Raw genomic sequence first — 27831 nt, 5'->3', positions numbered from 1 at the left:
ATTTTAGAGCAGCCTAAGGGCCCGTTCACATGACGTTCCATGCATGATGCAATCGTGTTTTTGTGCCCTGATGGGTTTTTTTTTTTGTATTTTTTTAAATAACTGCTTCACCTTGTGCTGAAATTTTTCATGTGTTCTGCAATAGGTTTGTTTGTGTGTGTGTGTGTGTTTTTTTTTTTTTTTTTTTTTTTTTTATTTTTCCCAGAATTGCGTTGTCTTAACTTGCAGCCTTTTTATTTTTTATTTTTTTTGCACCGTAATGCAACTCAATGGTGTGGACTACTCTAATTTCTAAGGGTAAAAGCTGTATAGAGAACTTGAAAACCTTCTCTATACAGCAGTGCCATACTTCTACTTACCTGAGCCCAATCTCGATTTCAGCGCTGTGCACGAGAACTGAAACAACAAATAAAGGAGCTCCCCCACCCTGTGGAAGTCAATAGTCACAAACCCAGGAACAGATCAAATCAAAATTCACTTTAATGTTTGCTTAAAAAGCATGACATGTAGGAATGCCCAGGTTGATACATCACCAAATGAGGAAAGTTGGCTCTGAGGAAGAGGCAAGTCCTCGAAATGCGTCAGCCTATTGGATGTCTAAACTCCCTATTGCAGACTGTTACTCAGCGCGGTGCTGACCCAGCTGTTCTTTTATGACGTGCCTTGACTTTATTGTTGTTTGTGAGTACAACACCTACTTTATTTCTTATTAAACATTTTTCATGGTAATGCACTAGGCCTGTGCGCCCTCTTTGTTCTGTCCCCATTCAGTATATTTGGATTCCCCCCGGTCTATTTGAGGGCAGCAAGGTGTGCATGTTCCAGGACATTCTTAATGTGGTTGTAGCCTGCATTGAGTCCATCCCCAAGCGCAGGAGCATTTGTGTTTGTTGGTTCTTTGATACATCACCAAGCCAGTGGAGAGGAGAAACACATATTCCCATAAGCTGGAGGATGACACATGATCCTGGACCCAACAGTGGGTTGCTCAGCCATGGAGCCTAAGGACAGTGTGGATGGCAGCCTCCAGGATCGCTAAGATGGCGCCTCTACTGGAAGTCATGTGCCCCAGATCTGGTTGTAGTGTCATAAGCCTGGTGAGAGACTTCCCGAACAAGGGCCGGTGAGAGCAAACTGGAAGCCTAGGAAGCACTCATGTCAAACCAAAGGAGAGAAGCCGGTCATCAGAACAAGTTTCAGGGATTGCTCCTTCTGTCCAGCGGAAGTGGCCACACGTGTATCAAAATACGGCTGAAGTGTCCAAATTTGGGTCCAACTATGGCTAGCTTAAGCGTGTAGAAACACATACAGATCCATAGCTCCGCTCAAAACTGGCCTCTCCTGCACATGGACAACCTGGGTGCCGGCAACTCAAGACTAGCCTTCTTTTGACACATTTCACTACTCTCGCAAGGATTGGGGAGCAAGTCTGGAGTGGTGAATCAAAGAAAACCTGTTTTGAGTTGGAGACATCACTGTATGCAGTCAACACACCGGTTGTTAAAAATACTGCAAGAATAGCTAATTGGAGTGCGTCCCTTTTTTTGGTTTTATTTCCCGCTTAATGTGGAACATTAGGCTTCGCAATGAAAATGGGTGGACAGGCTGGATTTTTATTGCAGAAGAGACCACTAGCCAGAGGAAAATTCAAAACTGAGAGTAATTCATGCTGGGAACAAACTTCAGGCAGCAAGCCGTTCAGCAGTCAGTGAATTAAAACTTGCTCTGGGCAAACCTCCTATACTTCACTGTTGTCAGCTGAAGAGGAGACCTATTGCAACCCATCTGACTTCTGATCAGGGGCGGACTGACCATTTGGGAACTTGGGCACTGCCCGAGGGCCCGGGGTCAGTAGGGGGCCCCATGAGATGCCCCTGGTACCTTTTTTTTTCATAGGCTTTTTAGGGTGTGGTTTGAGTGTGGGCGAGGACACAGGTCCCATGATCCCCTATTGCTCTGGGGGCCCCATGAGTTGTCAGTCCGCCCCTGCTTCTGATTGGCCTCGTTATCCGAAACGCAGAACTTTTATATAAAGGAGTCATTGAGCAAATTGGCCACGTGAAGTGAAAAATACATTGCAAGAAACTTGCAATAGATCCTGAGCACTGAATGCACTGATGACCCCTTCATAGCTATGCATGTTTTAGCGTGTTCTATTCTGCATTGCCATGTGTTTACATCATGTAGTCTGAACGGCACCCCAGCGTATTACATTCTAACAATGTTAAATCCCTTTGGCAATAGAAACAGAAGTAGCGTGCCATTCAACGAAACAAAGACTTTGGGGTTTATTCACTAAAGAGTGGAGAGTGCAAAATTAGACTCCCTGCATAGCCATTTAAAAACCAATGGTGCGGTAAGAGGGTACTTTCAAGTAACAGTATAGCTAGAACACCAGTCCACTCTCACATATGTTAAGGTTCCAAAATACCTTTTTCAATACCAATATTATACATATGAATATATTGAGGGTAACCCTGTTGAATATTTGAAGGCTAGTACAGTCAAATATATACACTACATTGCCAAAAGTATTGGGATACCCCTCCAAATCATTGGATTCCGGTGTATACAATCAAGCCCCTAGGCATGCAGACTGCTTCTACAAACATTGGTGAAAGAATGGGTCGCTCTCAGGAGCTCAGTGACTCCAAGCGTGGTCTCATGATAGGTTGTCACCTGTGCAATAAGTCCATCCGTGACATTTCCTGGCTACTAAATATTCCAAAGCCAACTGTTTGTGGCTGAGTAGCTGCTGTTCTCAGTTCCTTCCACTTTGTTATAATACTACTAAGTGGTAGGCCATGTAAAATGACAGTTGCGGTTGCAGCACATGCCGAAGTGCACAGTGCGCCGAAGTCACCAACTGTCTGCAGTCAATAGCTAAAGACCTCCAAACTTGGTGTGGCCTTCAGATGAGCCCAACAACAGTGCATAGAGAGCTTCATGAAATGGGTTTCCATGGCCGAGCAGCTGCATCCAAGCCTTACATCGCCAAGTGCAATGCAAAGCGTTGGATGCCGTGGCGTAAAGCATGCTGCCACTGGACTCTAGACTACTTAGCAGCCTAAGCAGGAAAATTATAAATTGTTAGAAATGAATACACCAACATCCTGAGAATCGGACACGTGGGTGAGATGGATTAGGATGTGGCATCTCCATTTTTAAGTGGAGAGTAGTGTTGTGATTAAGGAGAGTTTCCTACAGGTGGATCACGCACGTTCCCAAAGTCTTAAACATGCCAACCATAGTCATGTGCCTAGCCATATTGAATGTTGGTAAACCGAATACTTGAGTCTGCAGCAACGGCACCTGACAGTGGTGTGGGGGGGGTCTAGGTGGGGCATCCAGCGGTGAGAGTCTGTGAAGTGGAAGGATCAGAGGGTTCCCTCCAGAGAAGCTGTTGACCACAAAAGTGTTTAGCCACCACTCTATGAACTTGACTGGGGACCTTCCTTTTGCACATTTTGGCCTCTGATGATACGCACATTGTCCTGAGTCTGTTTTCCATGTCCTCCATCCTGGTAACCTGTTGGGATGTTTTTGGGGAAGTAAACCTAATGTCCTGTTGTATGGAGGCCAATTTATTCTCTAAAGGAGGACACTTTATCGTCCATGGCAGTTGTGCAATGTTTTATTTTTGATTGTCGTGCCAAATGAGTAGTACATTGATCATCTTGACTCTATCAAGGTTTTGAGTTGTAACCAATAAAAAGATCTCACGAGAGACTGCTGACGTAATGTCCACAAGGGTCAACTCAGGAATAATTGAGGCAGAACGCATGAGGAAGGATCCTTGAAAGAATATCTCAGTGCCAGGATAGGCAAAGGTACTCGCTGCGGTCTCCGGAATAGTGCTGGCTACATCTGGTACCCTGGAGTCCAGCAAGGATTCCAGCTCCCATTCCGTTACCTACTGATGAACTGGGATCCTGAATGGTAATTTTGGACAGTGGATCTTTCACAAGCGTTCTGTTAAGAGATCCAAGAGTGCTGCAGCGTCTCACCCTCCCTTCTTCCCTGTTCTAGGAGGAAGCATGGACTCCATCTTGGGATATCCGGTCCACATATGAGTTCTCCTCCTAGGATTCCACCCAATAGTGTAGGAACTCCTGAGGCTTGCTGTAGTGGCTGGAGCAAGACTTGTCGTGTATCTGGTCATGTAGATGTGTTAGCCATAATAGCATTATTTTTAAATGCAAGCAGTGTGAGAACCTGAATTTTGTTTGGGTCTTGCCCTCCTTGCAGTTCCTGTACAGCAGAGCTTAGACTATGGCGAAGGTGAAGAAGCACAAAGTACCAAGCAGTTCATGTGCAGATAAAGGGCATACTCATAGGAAGGAGAGAGCAGAGGTGAGCTCATCACTGTGCTTCTTCTCCTTTCACTGTCCAGTCAGGCTGGAAGAAGATCTATGACAGGCTTGGCTCAGAGGAAGTTGGTCGAATGATGTTCGCTATCATTAACTCAGACTGAAAACCTCCAGAAAAGTTCTGCAGGTAAAATCCCCAGTTTTTAGCTGAGGTTTTAGGTGTAAAAGTTGCTTTTATTTTTTAATGGGCTGTTCATTGTTATATTTTTGAGTGGGCAGGGTTACCAGCACTGGGATTTCAGTTTGGCCGAGACAGTTGTTGGCTCGCTGCATGTAGTTAGGAGCTCACTGGATTTCTAGCAGATCGATGTGCATTCGTCTATATTTTCAGTATTTATTTTTTTGTTTATAAATGTTTTTATTGAGAGACAAAAATCGCACAACTTCATGATGTATAACATACATCAAGAAAAAGGCACATAGGTAATGAACAATAATATAAAACACATTCATAGAAAAATAAAGCTCAAGTACGTGAAAGAGGTAGGCAGCAAGATAGGCAGAACAACCACACAACCAACAAGGATTCAACACAAGTCAGTCTATGATAGACCATCAGTCGAACAGTAAGTGTCGGTGTTTTCCAACCATCCCATTTTTCGTTGAATAAATGCATCCTATCCAACAATGTATTTTGACTACGTTCCATGAGCATGACCATATCGACTCTCCGCAAAACCGAGGCCAAAGGGACCACTGGTAACGTCCAATGAAGGGCAATGGCCCATAGGGTAGAGATACAGCATGAATTAGCCTCATTAGGTTGGCTGGGATCCCCGAAATGGAAGCACCCAATAAACAAATTTGCAGAGCTAAATCCACTGGAGAACCCACCAAGGCAGAGGCCACTTTCAGAAATCCTACGCCAGATCAAGGAAAGGCCAGGACAAGCCCAAAACATATGCACAAGGGTACTAGTAAGGCCACAACCCCTAAAACAGAGGTGCAACGTTCCTGGAAGCATGACATGTAGTCTAGAGGGGGTATAATACCAACGAGTTAAAACTTTAAAGGCCGTCTCATGGACCCGAGAGAGATCTAGAGCCCCTACTTATTATCCATCATGGAATCCCAGTCCTCATCTGAAAATGTAATACAAAATCAACCTCCCCATTTCTGTCTATACAAGGGAGGTAAGGGAAATATGGAAAAGGAGTGATATAAATCCGAGATGTGACCCCTACCCCTGGATGAGTCAAGGCTGATGCGTTCAAAATAAGTAATTGGGGACGAGGGCGTTGTGATGGGAGTCACTTTGGGTGGGGGGCCTGTGAGGAACTGTCCCTGTGTGATAACACTTTGCCCTTTCTGTTCTGGTTTTATCCCCTTTGTACAGCTGGACATGTTTCACAGACATTCTACACTGTTTAGGGTAGGCATGTCCAAAGTCCGGCCCGCGGGCCATTTACGGCCCGAGGGTCGGTTTAATACGGCCCTCCATGTCAGTGTGTCTTATGGAGCGGCCGGTCCGGTATTTCCACCGTGGCCGTGTCAGAATACCGGGCCGGCCGCTCAGCTCTGCAGCGGGACCTTACCCGTTCCTCTATCCAGCGGCGCGCTGTCTTCCCGGCTTCTGTAGTGTGGGCGCTGGGCATGACAGCCGAGTGCCAAGTGCGCATGCGCAAGAAGCGGTGCTTTTTGTGAATGGTAAGGCGGTACCTGGGACACATGACAGATCCCAGAAGCCGCCGGACCAATCACAAAGCGCAAGTGCTTCTCGCTCATGCGCACTGGGCACCCGGCTGTCATGCCGAGCGCCATTACAGAAGCCGGGAAGACAGCGCGCGGCTGGATCGAGGAACAGGTAAGATCAAAGAACAACTGCGGAAGTAAGAGCGGGTACCTGTCAAATTCAGGTACCCACTCCCCACCTCCCCAAAGGTCAGCAGTCATCCCTGTGCTGTCCGCAGTCTCTGGTCATCCCTGTGCTGTCCGCAGTCTCTGGTCATCTCCTGTACTGTCTGCAGTCTCTGGTCATCTCCTGTACTGTGTCTGCAGTCCATTAGTTCAGAATTTTTTTTTCCTGTTTTCTGCCTCTAAAACCTAGGTGCGTCTTATGGTCAGGTGCGTCTTATACGGCGAAAAATACGGTAACTTGGCATAAAATAATTTATTTGCATTTAATTGTAATGGTTCAAAGAATGTTTGGAAAAATGTTCGGCCCTCCACCATGTTCACTTCATCCAATCTGGCCCTCTTTGAAAAAAGTTTGGACACCCCTGGTTTAGGGTAATGTGACCTTGTGTAGTCTTTCACTTCTAATAGAGTTCCTACTGTATTGTTGTGTTGTAGGGTTTTGTTGTGGGTGGGGAAAACCCGGTGCCAGGCTGTCTGGTGGAGGTGAAGCTGTATATACGGAGCTGTTTTTAATAAAGAGTCATTCATTTCACCCTACACGAAGTTCCGACTTCGTGGTTCGGGATACTGGTGAAGGATTGCCTTTGAGCTCTAATACCTGCCTTGGCAGAGTGCTGGAAGACTTGCTGGAAAAGGGGACCATTGGGTGTGACGTATCGCTCCGCACGAGGAATTCCAGACGGAACGGTTCCGCCACAGGGCCCATGGAACCCAGCTCACTTTGGAGAGGTGGGGAGACCCCTGTCTCAGCTCCCCATATCCCTCTTATGTGTAAGTCACCCTGTGCCTGTAAGGGGTACAGGGTGATCTGTCCTAATATTGTGTAGACATGTCTAGGAGATGGGTGGGGGTTGTGGATTGTTTGGTGTTATGTGGTTGCATCCCATTGTTCTATTGTGTGTCTTGCTTGGGAGCAAACTATTATGGGATGTATGTGTTTATGTGTATTAGCTTAGTGGGGGGTTGTCTCCAGCAGCCCTCCCTCCTGATGGGACTGTCTGCTGGAGTGAAGTTTGAATACCTGTGTGTCTCTTGTTACTAAATGTAGATTGCCCCACCCTGTGTCATTCTGCAGGAAGGGGGATTGTCCCCCTGAGTGTATATATCTTGTATCTGTGTTCAAATAAACTAGTCTACTTTCTGGCTTACTTCAAATCTGCAGTGTCTGTTGCCAATGTTTGGACGGGGAAGCGGTATTCTAATGGAAGTACTCAGTGCAGGCTGGGCCGGTTCCGTTACAAGCGTCAATCCAAAATAAGAACGAAAGTGTTTTATTTGCCGATAACGTTAATGTTTGCGAAGTGAGATCAAAAAATGTCCGTAACATATCGAAGGATATAAAAGTCCCACCTCTCTGAGAATCCGATAATCTTGCAAGGGCTCGATCATACTGCAGTATTTTTTAAAAAGAGGAACTCTGGTCAGACTTTGTATTCCCCCATGCAGAGGGCTGTGTCTACTCTGCATGGGTTACCAGTTTGTTTTTTTTGTCTAGGGGTGAGGAGTGGAGATATACTTGCCTAATTCCCGATCCTCCGAGCTCAAGACTGATCCCCGCCGCCCCTGCATGGCCCCACTGCATGGGAAAATAAACATTTTGCCCGGACTGATGCTTTCAAGAAGACAAAACAATGAAGAAAATTTGCAATAATTTTTTTTTTTTTTTTTTTGCCAAGACATACACTTTAAATGGTTTACTACCTTTCTTTCAAAGCAGAGTTCCCCTTTAAGCAGCGGTAGTATTTGTGTGTTTACCTGGCTCGGGAGACACTCGCGGGGTTACTTAAGTGTAGACATGAGCTAAGCCCGGGAAGGCAAGCTGTTTAGCATGGGCAAAGGACCAAGTGATGTAATGTGCTATTTATAGCTCTGAAGTCCCTCCGTATTATAACATCACTGCGATTTTTCCACCTCCCCTTCTGCTTCCGATGAGTAAGCCGAGGTATTTTCTCAGTTGAAACCACTGAAGAATTTGGTGAGGGCATTGGCATGCCTTTGATGGATGCAGCTTAGTCAGAGGCTCAGCATTTCATGAATTATTCTGCAAGGAGCTGATGTCACAGGCCTGGCACCTCGCCACCATCCCCGAGCCGCGTCTGCACATCCCAGGCCGGCCTTACAAGTATTCCTCCGACGCGCCAGAATAGGCTGAGCGCCACCTCCTGATACAGCTCTGCACCGACCCTTATAAGCTGATCGACTAAATGGGGTTTATTTCCTGCGATCGTCTGGAAAACCAATGCAATGACCTCACCTCTCTGGATAGATTACTTTACAGGAGTGACATCACCACTCTCTGGATATAAGGTATAACATAACTGGAGAGTGGTGATGTCACTCCTGTATAATATATCTTATATCTGGAGGGCGGTGATGTCACTCCTGTATAATATATCTTATATCTGGAGAACTGTGATGTCACTCCTGTATAATATATCTTATATCTGGAGAGCGGTGATGTCACTCCTGTATAATATATCTTATATCTGGAGGGCGGTGATGTCACTCCTGTATAATATATCTTATATCTGGAGAGCGGTGATGTCACTCCCGTATAATATATCTTATATCTGGAGAACTGTGATGTCACTCCTGTATAATATATCTTATATCTGGAGGGCGGTGATGTCACTCCTGTATAATATATCTTATATCTGGAGAGCGGTGATGTCACTCCTGTATAAATATATCTTATAGCTGGAGGGCGGTGATGTCACTCCCGTATAATATATCTTATATCTGGAGAGCGGTGATGTCACTCCCGTATAATATATCTTATATCTGGAGACCGGTGATGTCACTCCCGTGTAATATATCTTATATCTGGAGGGCGGTGATGTCACTCCCGTGTAATATATCTTATATCTGGAGGGCGGTGATGTCACTCCCGTATAATATATCTTATATCTGGAGGGCGGTGATGTCACTCCCGTATAATATATCTTATATCTGGAGAGCGGTGATGTCACTCCCGTATAATATATCTTATATCTGGAGAGCGGTGATGTCACTCCCGTATAATATATCTTATATCTGGAGAGCGGTGATGTCACTCCCGTATAATATATCTTATATCTGGAGAGCGGTGATGTCACTCCCGTATAATATATCTTATATCTGGAGAGCGGTGATGTCACTCCCGTATAATATATCTTATATCTGGAGAGCGGTGATGTCACTCCCGTATAATATATCTTATAGCTGGAGAGCGGTGATGTCACTCCTGTATAATATATCTTATATCTGGAGGGCGGTGATGTCACTCCTGTATAATATATCTTATATCTGGAGAGCGGTGATGTCACTCCTGTATAATATATCTTATATCTGGAGAACTGTGATGTCACTCCTGTATAATATATCTTATATCTGGAGAGCGGTGATGTCACTCCTGTATAATATATCTTATATCTGGAGGGCGGTGATGTCACTCCTGTATAATATATCTTATATCTGGAGAGCGGTGATGTCACTCCTGTATAATATATCTTATATCTGGAGGGCGGTGATGTCACTCCTGTATAATATATCTTATATCTGGAGAGCGGTGATGTCACTCCTGTATAAATATATCTTATAGCTGGAGAGCGGTGATGTCACTCCCGTATAATATATCTTGTATCTGGAGAACTGTGATGTCACTCCTGTATAATATATCTTGTATCTGGAGGGCGGTGATGTCACTCCCGTATAATATATCTTATATCTGGAGAGCGGTGATGTCACTCCCGTATAATATATCTTATATCTGGAGACCGGTGATGTCACTCCCGTGTAATATATCTTATATCTGGAGGGCGGTGATGTCACTCCCGTATAATATATCTTATATCTGGAGGGCGGTGATGTCACTCCCGTATAATATATCTTATATCTGGAGAGCGGTGATGTCACTCCCGTATAATATATCTTATATCTGGAGAGCGGTGATGTCACTCCCGTATAATATATCTTATATCTGGAGAGCGGTGATGTCACTCCCGTATAATATATCTTATATCTGGAGAGCGGTGATGTCACTCCCGTATAATATATCTTATATCTGGAGAGCGGTGATGTCACTCCCGTATAATATATCTTATATCTGGAGAGCGGTGATGTCACTCCCGTATAATATATCTTATATCTGGAGAGCGGTGATGTCACTCCCGTATAATATCTTATAGCTGGAGAGCGGTGATGTCACTCCTGTATAATATATATAACTTCTATGTGGGAATTCAGTAAAGAGAGACTGTTTATTTAACTTTTCAGCAGTCAACAGAAATCTGAACTGGGTGCTGGGTGGAGTGCCCCTTTAAGCGGCAGGCTATAGTCCCAGTCTGCGGTGTGCTATCATCCTGCGGCTCTCATAGCTCGGTCACACTGGCACACATACTTGTAGTGTTTTCCGCCCGGTCGGTGGACTGGAAGCAGCGTGGAGGAATTCTGTGGTTGGTGTTGGGCTCCAGCCAAGCTCTGCGCGGAGTATGTCATTGGCCGGCTGCTTGGAGGGTGATGTCATTACTACACTACCGCTGCTTATATCATGCCTGGAATCCATCCTACTGCTTTCCCGGCCGCGCTGTTGCTCGGGTTCCCCATACTTGGATGTGATTGGCCCTTCGTATTTGGCATTTTACTTCCATTGGTCCAACCATCAAAGTAGCAGCACTTAGAGCTGTCACCCCATAGCCTTTAGTAGAATCTACTGAAACAAATGGCAGTTGGAATCTGCAATATATGTATATGTGGGTAATGGATTCTTCTGACACTTCTGTGCTCCACCCTTAAGGCTCTGTTCACACTTATGTGACTCCATAGTTGCACTACTTCCAGTGCGACTTTGGAGTGTGACTTTTAAAGCGACTGATGCGACTTGAGTACCAGAGAGTGTAAAGTTGCATCAAAGTAGTGCAGGAACCTTCTCAAAGTCGCTGAAATACCATTGAAAACAGTGGGCTTTGACTTTTCTGCAACTCTGTATCCAAAGTCACATGACAAGCCACATACGTGTGAATGGAGCCTAACTGACACTGTTAGGAGTACGCAGTTTAGAATGACGAAGCATGTTAGGCTTTGTTCACACTTGTGCAGCTTGCCATGCGACTTTGGACACCAAGTCGCATGACAAGTCACAGCCCATTGTTTTCAATGGTATCTCAGCAACTTTGAAAAGGCTCCTGCACTACTTTTTGATGCACCTTGAGTGACCGTGTAAAGTCGCAACAAAGTTGCACTGGAAATCGTGCAACTTTGGAGTGTGAACAGAGCGTTAGTGTGGGTGCATGTGTGCCTGCTTTTCTCATTGGAGATCTTTAGCACCTTCTGTCCTGACCTTTATATCTCTAAAGAGGTCTCCAGAAGGAGGTTCTGATTCCCCTGTATGAGGTGGTATCAAAAAGTCTTGAGACTAGTTTTGTGACATGCCAACAGATGGCAGCACAAGGCTGCACACACAGTCACAGGGAGCACCGACCTTCATAAATCAGTGTGCCTAAAGACATGGACTTGCGTATGTCAGGAGCTGTGCAACTGGTGGTGTTCTGACCACGTGCATTACCACATCTGGTATTTCATTATGGTCAGCAAGTTGGAACAAAGATCAAATGTAAAATTCTGTGTGGAACTGGGCAAATCTACCCCAGAGAGGTTTGACATGATTTGGCAAGTTAACAGCGATTCTGCAATGCATCACTCAAGGTGTCTTTAGTGACATGCGTGCTTCAGGAGTGGAAGAACATTACTGGAGGACGAGATCCAAAAGACCTTCAGCGAGTTCAACCCCTGAAAATGCCTTCTTCCTGAAGTTCCAGCTCAAAGGTAGCCGTTTTTTTTTACAACATTGCAGGGATCCAGTGATTTGCCCAGTATTTCACATTTGCTATTGATTCTAACTTGCTGTCCATGATGAAATGTCAGACATGGTAATGCACATGGTGAGAATAGCACCAGTTGCACAGCTCCCAATGTACACAAGTCGATGTCTTTTGGCACACTGACTTATAAAGGTCGGTGCTCCTTGTGACTGTGCATGTGGCCTTGTGCTGCCATCTCTTGGCATGTTCTAAAACTAGTCTTGAAACTTTTTGATACCACCTTGTATAGATCTTTATATCACTAGAGGGGTCACCAGGAGGAGGAAGGAGGTCCTGATACCTTTATATAGATCTTTATATCACTAGAGGGGTCACCAGCAGGAGGAAGGAGGTCCTGATTCTTCTATATAGATCTTTATATCACTAGAGGGGTCACCAGCAGGAGGAAGGAGGTCCTGATTCCTCTATATAGATCTTTAGATCACTAGAGGGGTCACCAGCAGGAGGAAGGAGGTCCTGATTCTTCTATATAGATCTTTATATCACTAGAGGGGTCACCAGCAGGAGGAAGGAGGTCCTGATTCCTCTATATAGATCTTTAGATCACTAGAGGGGTCACCAGCAGGAGGAAGGAGGTCCTGATTCCTCTATATAGATCTTTAGATCACTAGAGGGGTCACCAGCAGGAGGAAGGAGGTCCTGATTCCTTTATATAGATCTTTATATCACTAGAGGGGTCACCAGCAGGAGGAAGGAGGTCCTGATTCCTCTATATAGATCTTTATATCACTAGAGGGGTCACCAGAGGGAGGAAGGAGGTCCTGATTCCTCTATATAGGTCTTCATATCACTAGAGGGGTCACCAGCAGGAGGAAGGAGGTCCTGATTCCTCTATATAGATCTTTATATCACTAGAGGGGTCACCAGCAGGAGGAAGGAGGTCCCAATTCCTTTATAGATACCTTTTTTAGTTATCACTATAGGGCAACCTTGCTCAATCGGGGTTCCTCCAGAGGTTTCAAGGAGTTCCTTTTAGGACATTTTGGGCAATTTCTGCCTCTTCGATAAGTAACCTCTGACCCCAATTAACAAACTTTTTTTTTTTTAAGCTAAGGATTATTCTTTTCAGTGACCATTTACACTTTTGTACCACGATCTGTAGATAGTCCTCATTAGCAGGGGTTTTTTTTTCTTTCAGCAGTGGGAGGAAGGAGGTCCAGTGAATGTAAACGCATGCTTGTTACAAACCTAAATCAATACTTTGACAAAGGTTGGAGAAAAAAACTTTTTAAAGGGTAGATCTGATGGACCATTTTTTTTTTTTTTTTTTTCCCCCATCATACATCTGTTTGACCTCCTAAAATCTCATATCTCGTTTCCTTCCACAGCCGGAGAGGATAGACCCGAGCGCATCCAGACAAGGGTACGATGTACGCTCAGATGTGTGGAGTCTTGGCATCACATTGGTGAGAAATGATTCTGAATTGTATATGTGTGTGTGTGTGTGTGTGTGTGTGTGTATATGTATGTATGTATATATATATATATATATATATATATATATATATATATATATATATATATATATATATATATATATATATATATATATATATATAATAATTTTTTATTTTTTTTTTAAATAAAACCCATGTATAAAGTGAAATCCTTATACGGTATATGTACTTGGCGGTAGATAGTCTTTGATTGGCTGACACACAAAACCCTCCCTTGGTGGCTCAGGAGTATAAAGAAACGTTCTGAGAGGTGGGGACTATCTTACAAATTTTGGACACCAGTTCCCATCTCCCCATGCAGATACTTTCTTTCCTGGTTCTTCCAGGTAGGCGGGGACATGTAGCTTCTCCATGTGATTGCTCTGGGCCAATAGGCACTGTCACAGGGGGACTGAATGACATGATCACCACCTATACAGTGCCAACCTGTGGGTTTCTTTCTGTAACAGAACTTTTTATACAGAGACCCAAATGTCCCATCATGATCTCCTGTGCAGTCAGTTCCTCAGGCACTGTTAGTAGGCAATAGGGGGTGATTTGTGTCCTTGGGCCCATAGGGTGCCATTGTTGTTGGCAGGTGATGTGTGGTCCTGGGTATGAAGATTCTGACCATGTTCTTCTCCCTCCGCAGTATGAGCTGGCAACCGGGAGGTTCCCGTACCCCAAATGGAATAGTGTGTTCGACCAGTTGACGCAGGTGGTGAAGGGCGATCCTCCGCAGCTGAGCAACTCCGAAGAGCGTGAATTCTCCTCCAGCTTCATCAACTTTGTCAACTTGTGGTGAGCAGTTTCTGTTCTGTGTCAGATCCAGCCAGTGCTCAGTAGGGGCCATAACCAAGTGGTGGGAGATGGTTGCAGCCACTCTTCTAATTAGTTTCACACGCTTTTGGAATTTTAGGCACATTTGTTGGAACCTATCTATTCCTTGAATGGATGGACCACACCATCTCTTGTAGCCCAAAAGTGTTGTCAGGCTCCTCCCCCTTGGATCCCTGTGTGAAGCAGAACTGTTGCAAAAGTTTATGTAGGAGTAGGGCGGAGGTGGATCCTCTGGTTGTCCTATCCAATCAGTAGCTTCTGTGGGAAACTGTTCCCTGTGTCAATGTAACACTCAAGCTGAGGGGCCTCACCTGGAAGGGTAATTCATGATGGGACATGGACTTCAGAGACCTAAACTGTGTCAAAGCCAAATGATGCTTGGAACAAGGAGGAACCACCGCTGGACTTTAAATCGAGTATGGGTGGGGGGGTCCTGGGGGGACTTTCTTATATCAAACCTTTTAATGAACATACAATTCCATTGTTTTATGCAGGCTGTGATATTGGATTGGGTAGATCTAGAAAAGTATGGCGTTCGGCTTTAAGAGATCAATGGACACATGGGCAACCAATCAGAAATTTTTGAAACGTCACTTCTGTGTATTTGCATCTAATCTGTTAAATATGATTGGGTTGGTATTGATTACAATAACATATAAAGCCATTTATAACTCTGCCCTAAATTACATCACCAACCCTGTCTCCAAATATCACCCAAACCGTCCTTTCCGCTCCTCCCACGACCTCCTGCTCTCTAGCCTTGTCTCCTCCTCCTATGCTCATCTCCAGGACTTCTCCAGAGCCTTCCCATCTTCTGAAACTCTCTACCCCAATTTATCAGACTTTCTCCTACTCTGCTCACTTTTAGGCGATCTCTGAAAACCGATCTCTTCAGGGAAGCCTATCCTGCCCTCAGCTAATAACGGGATCTTCTATTCCTCCTACCAGTCCATCCCCCACAGTTATTACCTTTTTGTACCACTAGCCTCTCCCTCTTAGATTGTAAGCTCCCAGGATCAGGGCCCTCCTTTCCCTCTTGTATTGAACTGTATTGTTGCTGTATTGTCTGTTGGCGCCGTAAGTCCTGCATAATAATAATAATGAAGAGCCTTTTCGCACTGACCTTTGTTCTGACGTGTTGGCTGAGTCTTTGTGTATTTGCTGCCACCTATTGGGAGGCTGAATATTCTGCAGCCTGTGACTTGTGAAAGGAAATCTGACTGCATTGCTACCCCTGCTGGAGTATTGTAGTTAGTGAATTTTTTTTTTATTGCTGCATGAATTGTAGTTGTAAAGATTTAAGTTTTTTTTTTTTCTTTTTTTTTTACCTTCGCATTCTATGCATGAAGGTTAAAAACCTTCCGTGTTCTGCTCCCCCTCTCCCCCATAATACTCACTCACCTGAGCCCCCTCTTGACCCAGTGCTGTGCATGGGAGCCTCAGCTGTCCTGGGTCGGTCTGTCTCCTCATTGGCTGCAACACAGCAGCGGGAGCCATTGGCTCCCACTGCTTTCAATCACAGCCAGTGAGCCAATGAGGAGAGAGAAGAGGGAGTGGCCAAGCTGCGGCTCTGTCTTATAATAATAATAATTATTCAGGATTTATATAGCGCCAACAGTTTGCTCAGCGCTTTACAATATACTGGGAGACAATACAGTAACAATACAGTTCAATACAAGAGGGATAGGAGGGCCTGATCCTGGGAGCTTACAATCTAGGAGGGAGGGGCTAGTGGTACAAAAGGTAGTAACTGTGGGGGATGGACTGGTAGGAAGAGTAGAAGATTCCAGTATTCGCTGAGGGCAGGATAGGCTTCCCTGAAGAGAGAGGTTTTCAGAGATCTCCTAAAAGTGAGCAGAGTAGGCGATAGTCTGATAAATTGGGGTAGAGAGTTCCAGAGGATGGGGGAAGCTCTGGAGACTTGCATGGGAGGAGGAGACAAGGGAGGTAGAGTACGGTTTGGGTGATATTTAGAGACAAGATTGGTGATGTAATTTTGGGGCAGAGTTATAAATGGCTTTATATGTTGTTAATGTTTTGAATTTTATCCGTTGGGCAACGGGAAGCCAGTGGAGGGATTGGCAGAGAGGGATGGAGGACACTGAGTGGAGGCCAGTGGAGGGATTGGCAGAGAGGGGTGGAGGACACTGAATGGAAGCCAGTGGAGGGATTGGCAGAGAGGGGTGGAGGACACTGAATGGAAGCCAGTGGAGGGATTGGCAGAGAGGGGTGGAGGACACTGAATGGAAGCCAGTGGAGGGATTGGCAGAGAGGGATGGAGGACACTGAATGGAAGCCAGTGGAGGGATTGGCAGAGAGGAGTGGAGGACACTGAATGGAAGCCAGTGGAGGGATTGGCAGAGAGGGATGGAGGACATTGAATGGAAGCCAGTGGAGGGATTGGCAGAGAGGGGTGGATGACACTGAATGGAGGCCAGGGGAGGGATTGGCAGATATGGAACGGTTAGTAAGGTGGATGATTCTGGCAGCAGCATTCATGATAGACTGAAGAGGGGATAGCCTGTGATGAGGTAGGCCAATGAGGAGGGAGTTACAATAGTCAAGACGCATAGAGAGAGGCTTGGGAGCAAGCACACGCCAGTGCCCCCATAGCAAGTGGCTTGCTATTGGAGGCATAGGGGGAGGAGCCAGAAAAGCCAGCGGGTGACCCAAAGATTGGAGCTGCTCTGTGCAAAACACAGAGCAGGTAAGTATGACTTTGTGGTGGCAGCATTCACATAGTAGGTCACTGTGGAGCCCCTTCGTAGTCGCCGCAATGTGCGTGTTCCACCTCCTGGGAGTACATGTCAGTGAGATGTGTTGTCTCGCTGCGTGTGAGGCAGCACTGCACATGCATCGTAACCAAAGCATCATGGGACATGTAGTCCTGCCAAAGGATGCAGAGGAGAGAGGATGTGCATGCTTCCTGAATGGAAGGTAGGGAAGTGTTGCACCTTTAAGAACAAAGGGAAAACTAATATCAGCTTTGTTTTTTTTTTTGTTAAATAATAATAGTGAAACAAAAATGTAGCCTGGTGTCCAGGTCCACACAACGGCCGCTGAACTGACCTTTCTGATATACTGGGAGGATTGTAGTGGTTCTCACATTTTTCTTTTCTCTTTCCTTGCAGCCTTACAAAGGACGAATCTAAGAGGCCAAAGTACAGAGAGCTTCTGGTAAGTGTGTGCTTCCTCAGCTCTGCTATGTGGATTGTGTACAGAGCGATTATCCCGGCCAATCAGATTTCCATTTCAGGTGGATTCGTTGCGATAAGCGATCTGCAGTGTTGTGTCGGATGCCTCAGTAAATGTCTCAGACTGGCAGTTATTTTTCTTACTGCTGTTAGGCTGATATCCTTATGCAGGCCATACATGGATCGAATTCCGAACAATTTTTCGTCCGAAAATTGAAAACGTCATTCGCTCGGTAATCCGATGGTGCCATCAATGATTTTGAAATTCGGCCGACCAAGTCATAAAGTTCACGCCATATAACCAGCAAAACTTCTGTTCCTTCCAGGTCACGGCTCATGCGCATATTCTTTTCGGAATAACGATCGTACAATTTGACCATCATTGAGTCGAAAATCGGTTGTTTTTCAAGAATTTTCCAACATGCTCGATCACCGAAAAGGGGAGGAGCCACAAAAATCGGCCGGTGTCGTTGACCCACTAACAGAGTGAAAATCGGCCGATTGTTCTTGGGTCCGATTTTCGGACAATAAATCAGTCGAATTTCGACCCATGTATGGCTGGCCTTACTCTGATTCTGTAAATTGCTGACCAAAAAACATGGTGACAGCATCGGACTGTCCTGACCTGTGTACTTTTTACAGGAAATCGTAAACCTGTGGCAGCCAGACAAAGCAGGCATGGACATGGTTATGTATAGCATTCACTTTCCTATGAGCATTCGCAGAGTTCTTGGTATTAGTCCTCGCCCCTATACTGCCAGGATCTGAAATTTTTGAAATGTACTTTTATGGTTCTTAAAATGAACCCCATAGGACATAGAATTTGTGAGGTGTGTGTCGTGTTTTTTTTTTTCTGCACAGTTCTGATGTACAGTCCACATCAACATGCTAATGAGATGTTTAAATATTTCCATTAAATACCTTATTTCAGACCCAATACTATCCTCACTTGGGTCTCTGTGCTCCTATGTGCAATGCAGGCAGATCACGGCTGGTGGGAGTGGTTGGCAGGGTGCTATTCATAGCTTCTTGAAAACGTCATTGCAACCTGCTCTGGACACCTCAAGAGTCCTTAGCCCTGATGTAAGCAGGTATCTGGCTCTTCGTTCTGAAAATGTCAAAATGCCTTGATGGGTGGTTTTCAGTCTGTAGGATTGGGCATTCCAAGGCAGGCTGTATTTGCATGCAGGCTACTCAAGGTAACGTCCACCGGTGATGCTAAGCCTCCATGTTTGAGAGGACAGTGATTGAAATAATTGAAAGCCAATAAATAGAAGGAAATAGTTAACTGCTAGATGATGCTGGACGTCCTCCAGCCAGAAAATGGGGTGGAGCTCTACTTGACTTGCTGCAGCTTCTAAGGAACGTTGAGAAGCTCACACTGTGCAGTGGGGTCACAGCACATTTCACATTTGAGTCCTGCTTGGGTTGGTTCCCTTACAGACTTATAGCTAATCCATAATCTAGCAGTGGGATCCTGGTGGCACTCTGGTGGTGGGATCCTGGGAAGGGTGGAGGCTCTGATGGTGGGAACCCCAGAGGGAGTGGAGGCTCTGGTGGTGGGGATCCTTGGGAAGGGGTGGCGGCTCTGGTGGTGGGGATCCTGGGGAAGGGGTGGCGGCTCTGGTGGCGGGGATCCTGGGGAAGGGGTGGCGGCTCTGGTGGCGGGGATCCTGGGGAAGGGGTGGCGGCTCTGGTGGCGGGGATCCTGGGGAAGGGGTGACGTCTCTGGTGGCGGGGATCCTGGGGAAGGGGTGGCGTCTCTGGTGGCGGGGATCCTGGGGAAGGGGTGGCGTCTCTGGTGGCGGGGATCCTGGGGAAGGGGTGGCGTCTCTGGTGGCGGGGATCCTGGGGAAGGGGTGGCGGCTCTGGTGGCGGGGATCCTGGGGAAGGGGTGACGTCTCTGGTGGTGGGGATCCTGGGGAAGGGGTGGCGGCTCTGGTGGTGGTGGGGATCCTGGGGGCACTCTGGTGGTGGTGGGGATCCTGGGGGCACTCTGGTGGTGGTGGGGATCCTGGGGGCACTCTGGTGGTGGTGGGGATCCTGGGGGCACTCTGGTGGTGGGGGGATCCTGGGGGCACTCTGGTGCTGGGGGGATCCTGGAAAGGGGTGCAAGCTCTGGTCATGGGGATCCTGGAAAGGGGTGCTTGCTCTTGTGGTGGGGATCCTGGGGAAGGAGTGGCTTTTTATAGGGCAGATCTTACCATTGGAGTCCCAAAGAAAAATAGGATGTATGTGACTAAAATGAACAGTAGTCACTGACAACTGACATTTCTCCACCCAAAGCAGATATTTCAAAGTTTTTAAAAGGTTAATTTATCCACATTGTAAATACAGTGGATATAAAAAGTCTACACACCCCTGTTAAAATGTCAGTTTTCTGTAATGTAAAAAAATGAGACAAAGAAAATAATTTCAGAACTTTTTCCACCTTTTTAATGTGACGTATAAACTGTGCAACTCGATTGAAAAACAAGCTGAAATCTTTTAGGGCGGGGGAAGCAAATATAAAAAAAATAAAATAATGTGGTTGCATAAGTGTGCACACCCTCTTATAACTGGGGATATAGCTGTGTTCATAATCAAGCAATCCCATTCAAAATAATGTTAAGTAGCAGTCAGTACACACCTGCCATCATTTTAAAGTGCCTCTGATTAACCCCAAATAAAGTTCAGCTGTTCTAGTAGGTATTTCCTGACAATTTTTTTAGTCGCATCCTACAGCAAAAGCCATGGTTTGCAGAGAGCTTCCAAAGCATCAGAGAGATCTCATTTATTAAAAGGTATCAGTCAGGAGAAGGGTACAAAGAATTTCCAAGGCATTAGATATACCATGGAACACAGTGAAGACAGTCATCATCAAGTGGAGAAAATATGACGCAACAGAGACATCACCAAGAACTGGATGTCCCTTAAAATGAATGAAAAGACGAGAAAAAAACTGGTCTGGGAGGCGGCCAAGAGGCCTATAGTATTATTAAGGAGCTGCAGGAATATCTGGCAAGTACTGGCTGTGTGGTACAAAAATCTCCCGTATTCTTCATATGTCTGGGCTATGGGGTAGAATGGTAAGACAGAAGCTTTTTCTTACAAAGAAAAGCATCCAAGCCGTGCGAAATTTTGCAAAAACACTTCTGAAGTCTCCCAGAAACATGCGGGAAAATGTGTTCTAGTCTGAGGAAACCAAGGTTAAACTTTTTGGCCATAATTCCAAAAAGATATATATGTTTGGCGCAAGAACAATACTACACATCACCAAAAGAACACCATACCCACCGTGAAGCATAGTGGTGGCAGCATAATGCTTTGGGGCTGTTTTTCTTCAGCTGGAACTGGGGCCTTAGTCAAGGTAGAGGAAATTATGAACCGTTCCAAATACCAGTCCATATTGGTGCAATACCTTCGGGCCTCAGAAAGCAGAACATGAAGAGGAACTTCATCTTTTCGCATGACAACGACCCAAAGCATACATCCAAATCAACAAAGGAATGGCTAAACCAGAAGAAGATGAAAGTTTTTTGGAGTGGCCCAGCAAGAGCCCAGACCTGAATCCGATGGAAAATCTGTGGGGTGATCTGAAGAGGGCTGTGCACAGGAGATGACCTCGCAATCTGACAGATTTGGAGTGTTTTTGCGAGGAAGAGCGGGCAAATATTGCCAAGTCAGGATGTGCCGTGCTGATAGACTCCTCCCCAAAAAGACTGAGTGCTGGAATCACATCAAAAGGGGCTTCAACAAAGGATTAGTTTAAGGGTGTGCACACTTATGCAACCATTTTATTTTAGTTTTTTATTTTTTCTTCCCTCCACCTAAAAAAAAATTTCAGTTTGTTGTTCAAGTTGTACAGTTTGTAGGTTACATTAAAGGTGTGTAGACTTTTCATATCCACTGTATGTAATTTCGATATGGGTTTAATCCAGAGATGACTTTTTAACCCTTTTTGTTTTTGTTCTTGCAGAAACACCCTTTCATCATGATGTACGAAGAGCGACACGTAGATGTTGCCGGATATGTCAGTAAAATCCTGGATCAAATGCCAGCCACCCCCAGCTCCCCGATGTACGTCGATTGACCCCGCCTCCACCCAAAACTCTAGCAAATGGCAACGTAAACGGAAGGGCTGGGGGGGCAAACCAGACGGAGTGAGACGCCACAGCACGAACCCGACGTGACTTTACCTCTCCGGCTCCAGTGCTACGTGCAATAAGATCAGTGTTTTTGTTTCCTATCTTTCCATTGTGTCTGTACGCTAAAGTCATATGTAAAAAAAAAAAAGAAAAAAAAAAAAAACGCATCCCTTTAAAACCGCCAGTCACTCGGTGCTCGGCTGGCGGACAGGCGAATGCCCGCGTTCCGTGCTAACCCGCTCAATGGAACTCAAGTGAGACTGGAATAAACCGATATCTCTGCTATGACCTCTTCCACCTGAAACCAACGTAAAATGGACGCCGACCGCCCCCAGAGGAGCGAGACCAGGCATCGTACGACCTAACCCCCCCTGCTCTGCGGAGGCGGGAAGAGGCGAAAAAGAATATGAATTATATAAATATATATATTTTTATTATTTTTAAATAAAAAAAACAAAAAAAATTCTTCACAAAGTGCAATAGGTTAACCAATTCTTTGTCAGGTGGTCCTGCCACGAATCAGGACTTTTATTATTTTTATTTTTTTTTGCCCTTCTGGCAGAGAATGGGGTTAATAAATATGAAATTTCTGTTCCACTATAGTTTTATTTTATGTTCTCAGAGTGTCAGTTGACTTTATTTTCCTTTTTTGTTTTGTTTTTTTTTTTTTGTTTTATTTTCTAAGAATCAAAACTATAGTAAATATCTCTACCAAAAAAAAAACACAAAAATTATGTTGCATTGAAAAAAAAAATCTAACATTAAAATATTAAGAGATGGAGTATAACTTTGGTTGGAATTATTGTTTTTTTGGGGGACATTTTACATGCCAATATAAGGGCAACTTTGTGGATACCTGAGCATCACACCTATTTGAGCTTACTGGACATCCCATTCAAAAACCATGATTATTATATTGGAGTTGCTCCCTGTCCCCTTTGTGTCTATAAAAGGTTTTACTCTTCTATGAAGGCTCTCCACCAGCTTTCAGAGGATGTTTGGGGCAATGTGTGCCCATTTGTGAGGTCAGGTACTGATGTTTGATGAGAAGATCCAGCATCACCACTGACATTCCAATTCCTTCCAGAGATGTTCAGTAGGGTTGAAGTCAGGGACTGATGTTGGATGAGAAAACCTGGTTAACCACCAACCTTCCAATTCTTCCCAAAGGTGTTCAGTGAGGTTGAGCTCAGGGCTTTGCAGGACACTTTAGTTCCTCCACACCAAACTGGTCACACCATGTCTTCATGCCCCTGTACGCAGAGCCAGCTGCATTATCCTGCAGCAACAGAAAAAGGCCTTCACCAAGCTTTTAAACCCAAGGTTGGAAGTGTACAATTGTCTAACGTCTTTTTGCTGTAGTTTCTTTTACATTCATTGGTGGACACAGCACTTCTGATTCTTCAACATGGGCTTTCTTATTGACTTGTTTGGGAGCTTGCTGGGAAAGTGCATAGGCGGCCAAATTAAGGTCCTATGGTTAAGAATCAGAAAAGCTGTGTCCTTCAATGAACTAGATTTTTCGGTGAGTAACACAAATCTTGTTAATAAAAATATCCCTCTCTAAATGCACTCATTTCGAGGGGCCTCCATATACATTTGTTCATATAGGAAGTGTGATTTGTCGGGTAGTCAAATTTAATTTTTTTTTTTTCTTTGGTAAGTGAGGATCTGTTTCAAATGTGAATTTAGAATGTGAAGATTGAGAGAAAGGGGAGTTGTGTTCACAAGTCTGCAGTGAAAATGGAAAATTTCCCTTTTGGCTGTCCCGATTGAAGTGCTAGGCTGATACATGTTGATGACAAATCTGGCATGATCGGTCTTTGCTCCATTGTTAATTTCCTTTTCAACTGAATTAAGTGGTTCCTTCCTAAGATGTCAGAGATGCATTATTACACATTTTATGAAAACCGGTTAAAACACTCCGTCTGTTTTCAAAGTGCAGTTTTTGTAGGGACAGTGATTGGTTTCCTTCAATAAGGCATCACAACCTCCACATAGGAAGGCTTTGTAGCACCAATGATCAGTTATCTGCCCATGTCAATCTGGTCAGCAACCTTTGTCCTGTTACTAGATTTTCAGGTGTCTCTTTCCTTCTTAAAACCTTTTCTGATCATTAAGCCTAGATGGCCAAAACGTGTTTGTATTGTAAAATGGTTTTTAATAAATACCCAGATTTTTTTTTTTTCTTCTGGACATTGTCAAAAAAAAAACTCTAGACCACCCCCCCCAGGATATTCCCTCCTCCTACCAGCATATTTTTAAATTTATTTTAATGCTGCTACAAGTTTTCCCTCTGATTGGCAGCTGCCTGACTTTTGGACCACATCACATCCCTGCTGTGCTCTACTGGACATTGCGGGGCTAGCCTGAAACGAACTTCAAGTACTGAGTTCCACGTGGGATGCGTTCCACACTCTGGGTAAGAGGTAGTTGTGGAGCACTTTCCAGGTCGAGAGCTGCTGGTCCAGGCATGCTTTCCAGGTCCAGAACCGCAGAATCAATTTTGCGTTTACCCTTTTTTTGAAGAGCCACTTGGTGAGTAGGCTGGTTGGGTTTAGTAGCGGGCGTTCCCTCATTTATGCTGGCTGCCAGTACTCCCTTTTTTCAGTTGGCTCTGCTGTAGAAGAATTTAAGGCTATGGGGAACAAGAGCTGCTGTCATCTACTGAACCAGGGAACATCTCCCTGCTGTTGCTCCTATTGCACAGAGCTAAAGTGGCTTTGGTCACCTCTGGTCATCCAAAACCCTGCCGGCTACCAGCTGACTGGGTTTTGTGAGTAGTTTTAGTCTCGTCCCTTACGATGAGCTGGTTTGTTGCCTATCTGCTTTGTAGAGCTCCCAGCTCTTGTAATAGGTCATGAACTGCTAAAGCACGTCCATTGAAGTTTCTGATGTGGGGTTGTGTTGTGTTCTGCTCTCAATATGTCTGGCCATCATAGTCCTCTTTGGCTCTGTCAGGTGTAGCTGGGTCCTCTGTCATCGCAGCCATTCTTGAGGTTTTATTTCAACCCATTGACTAAAGTCCAAGATTAAGCAAATGCCCAGTTAGGTTTTGGAACAGAGTCTTCACTTCAGGCCCACAAATTCCGTATGGAGTCTGGCAGATCTTTCCATTGACCCCCTTCAGGGATAATTTCTGACTTTTGCGGATATCAAATATTCTTACATGTCCCCATATTTCCATCATACCAGTGCTTTCTGAGGTATACTGTAGGATAACTGCACTACCAGTTTGTGGCCCTGTCGTCAGCACCTCAGGTGTTCAACAGGATGTTAGCTCCAGTCTTGTCCCTGTTGTGCCCTTGTGGAATCCTCATTGTGGGATGCTTCTGCTGAGAGAACAGTCATCAAGGTATCTGGAACATATCTGACTGTGCAGACAGTACAGCTTCTCAGGTGCAGTTGAACTTTCAGAAATCATTACTTGAACCACCTCATCGCTTGAAGTATGGGGGTCTTCTCTAAGTGATGCTAAAGACCAGGCTATCCCTGTCTTGCTGCCTCAGGAATCTGGCTCTGGATTCAGAAGCTCTCTCTTGAGGCATCTCCTCTTCCATTGAACATCTGGGAACTTTGGGCAATTTGTCTGTCTGACTCTTCAGCACTGGGTCAACCTTTTGGAGGGCCAGCCAATGTGGATTCAATCAGACAATCTCATGGTGGTATCAGCCATCAGGGAAGAACTTAAAATCTCGCTGCAGTAAGAGCAAGAAGATCCTGTGAACTTTGTTACAGCCTTGCAGCCATGTACATTCCAGATATGGACAACTTTGAGGTGTTCCAGGACTGTCACAGGTGGCAGATGTGGACTCCAGGTTCAGTATCAAACTGCAAAGGTTTGTATCCAGCTGCAGGGATCCTCTGGTGAATGTAATGGAATTCAATTATTTGAACTATGGGGTCCTTTTGGAGGATTCAATGGATGTTCTGGTGGTTCTATGGGATCTATAAACCCCGATCTTTGCTTTTTCCTCCCCTTAAACGTCTTCACGATCTGGTGATGCTCATTGATCCATATTGGTGAAGGCAGATGTGGTATTCTGACCTGGCAAGACTCCTAGCAGTCCAATCAAGGGCCCTGTAAGACCTTCAGGTCCAAGGGCTCATTTTACATCCTTCTAGGTTGTTAGCTTTAACAGCGTGGCCATTAAAGCCCAGGTTTTGAGACCGGCATCTTGAAGTCTGTCATTCTGATGATGCTTATAATTCCAGGAAGTTTCCATCAAGGTTTTTAATTGGATATAGAAGGCTTACTTCACTTAATGTGATTCTAGGGACTTTAACCCCAGAAGCTAAAATGGGGGAAAATTCTGACGGCAGTTCTGAGACCAGCATGTGGCTTGCAGAACTATGTAGGGTTCAGACTTTGCTCTTTTTATTCTCTTTTAGAGACTGTTGGCATTCTACTCTTTAAGACCTTTGTGCAGGGAATCTCACATTTGGCTCCATTTTGTTTGCAAAGGTTCCTTCAGAATTTCTAGTACACACTGCTATATACCCTAGTAGCTCCCCCCACTTTGTCCGTTTTTCCATATATTGGCATTGTGTCCACAGTAGCATTTTGCTTAGGCAGAGCGGAGTAGGACTGGCCATAGAGGGATTACTCCAGTTGCCCAGATTAAACATGTATTGCAATATGTGTGAACTAAATATCCCTATTTTGTATTGCAAAGCTTTCTGGAAAGGGTATATAGCAGTGTGCAGAGGGTTCCTTCCGAATTTCTAGTGGTTTAATATGTGGCTTCACCCCTTTAGCACCTGATGGATAAATGCATGTACAAGCTATTGGGATTGGAGCACAAGTATGTCTTGTTTGTTCCATTTTGTTTGTTTCGTCTAACTCTGTGGAGTCTGAATCTGGTTCTTTGTTCACTTCAGAGTCCATAAGAGACTTTCCCCTCTACTCTCACCCATAAGGTGGCTTTCCTTGTAGCCATCAGCTCTGTGAGGGAAGTGTCTGAACTGGAGGTCTTACCTTGCACATAACTTTTTTTTTTTTTGTCTTGCACAGGGGCAAGGTGGTGTTGAGGCCTTGGATTACTTTCTTGCCTAAGGTAGTCTCTGCTTTTCATTTTACCCAGGACTTCGTTGTCCTGTCCCTTTTTCTTTTTCAGGAAGTCTGATTCTCTTTTGTCATTCAGGGTGGACTTCTGAAGGTTTTCCTGGTGAGTCTTGTTCCATCATCCCTACGTGGCTTAGACACATCTTCATTCAAGCTTAAGGACCAGATGCCTCCCTTTCCTATTGAAGCTCACACTACTAGGGTTGTGACCACTTTTGGGGCTTTTTGGTATTAGGCAATTCTTTTTTCTTTTAAACCAGATATGTTGTGAGGGCATCACCTGGCTTTCTGTTCAAGTTCTGCTAGGTCAGTGGTCGGCAAGCCGCGGCTCGTGAGCCACATGCGGCTCTTTACACGCTTTAATGCGGCTCTTGTGTGCCGGGCGCCCGCTCCCCTCCCTCCTCTCGGGCGGCAGGGACTCTGCAGCGTGATCCAAAAAAAAAAAACAGCCAGGGCAGCGCGCTCAAATGCAATGATTGGCCAGTCTCGCTGCCACTCACATCCTGATAGCCAGTGATTGGCTGTCAGGCTGTGTGTAGGCGGGGCAGCGTGACGTACGTGAGAGGAGCTAGGCTCCTCTCACAGTCAGCCCTGAAGACCGGAACGGCGCGGGAACACGGCGAGAGGAATGCGCGGAGCAAAGGTAAGTGAATTGACACAGGGGGGACTTGGCTTACTACTTGCTACTTACTTACTACTACTATATGAGGGATGAATTACTATAGGGGGGATGAATTACTATAGGGGGGATGAATTACTATGGGGGATGAATTACTATATGGGGGATGAATTACTATAGGGGATGAATTACTATATGAGGGATGAATTAATATGGGGGATGAATTACTATAGGGGGGATGAATTACTATAGGGGGGATGAATTACTATACGGGGGATGAATTACTATGGGGGATGAATTACTATATGGGGGATGAATTACTATAGGGGGGATGAATTACTATATGAGGGATGAATTAATATGGGGGATGAATTAATATGGGGGATGAATTACTATAGGGGGGATGAATTACTATAGGGGGGATGAATTACTATACGGGGGATGAATTACTATAGGGGGGATGAA

At 45.1% G+C, this 27831-nt stretch overlaps 1 protein-coding gene across 4 annotated transcripts in view; it reads left to right on the top strand.

The window, feature by feature from the left end:
• MAP2K4 (mitogen-activated protein kinase kinase 4) overlaps positions 1-22469 on the top strand; it is a 69967-nt gene extending 47498 nt beyond the window's left edge. For all 4 annotated transcript variants that reach the window (XM_089689596.1, XM_089689595.1, XM_089689594.1 and 1 more), the window contains 4 exons: positions 13414-13491; positions 14174-14322; positions 17493-17538; positions 21514-22469. In XM_089689596.1, coding sequence (XP_089545722.1) covers positions 13414-13491; positions 14174-14322; positions 17493-17538; positions 21514-21627 — 387 coding nt within the window. In that variant the 3' untranslated portion in view covers positions 21628-22469. The remainder of the gene's footprint in view (positions 1-13413; positions 13492-14173; positions 14323-17492; positions 17539-21513) is intronic.
• The last annotated feature ends 5362 nt before the right edge of the window (positions 22470-27831 follow it).

This window comes from Staurois parvus, unplaced genomic scaffold (assembly GCF_062004578.1).
Source record: "Staurois parvus isolate SC_StPar_1 unplaced genomic scaffold, SC_StPar_1.0 ptg000487l, whole genome shotgun sequence".
NCBI classification, from domain to species: Eukaryota; Metazoa; Chordata; class Amphibia; order Anura; family Ranidae; genus Staurois; species Staurois parvus.
This window is presented reverse-complemented; position numbering and strand designations above follow the sequence as displayed.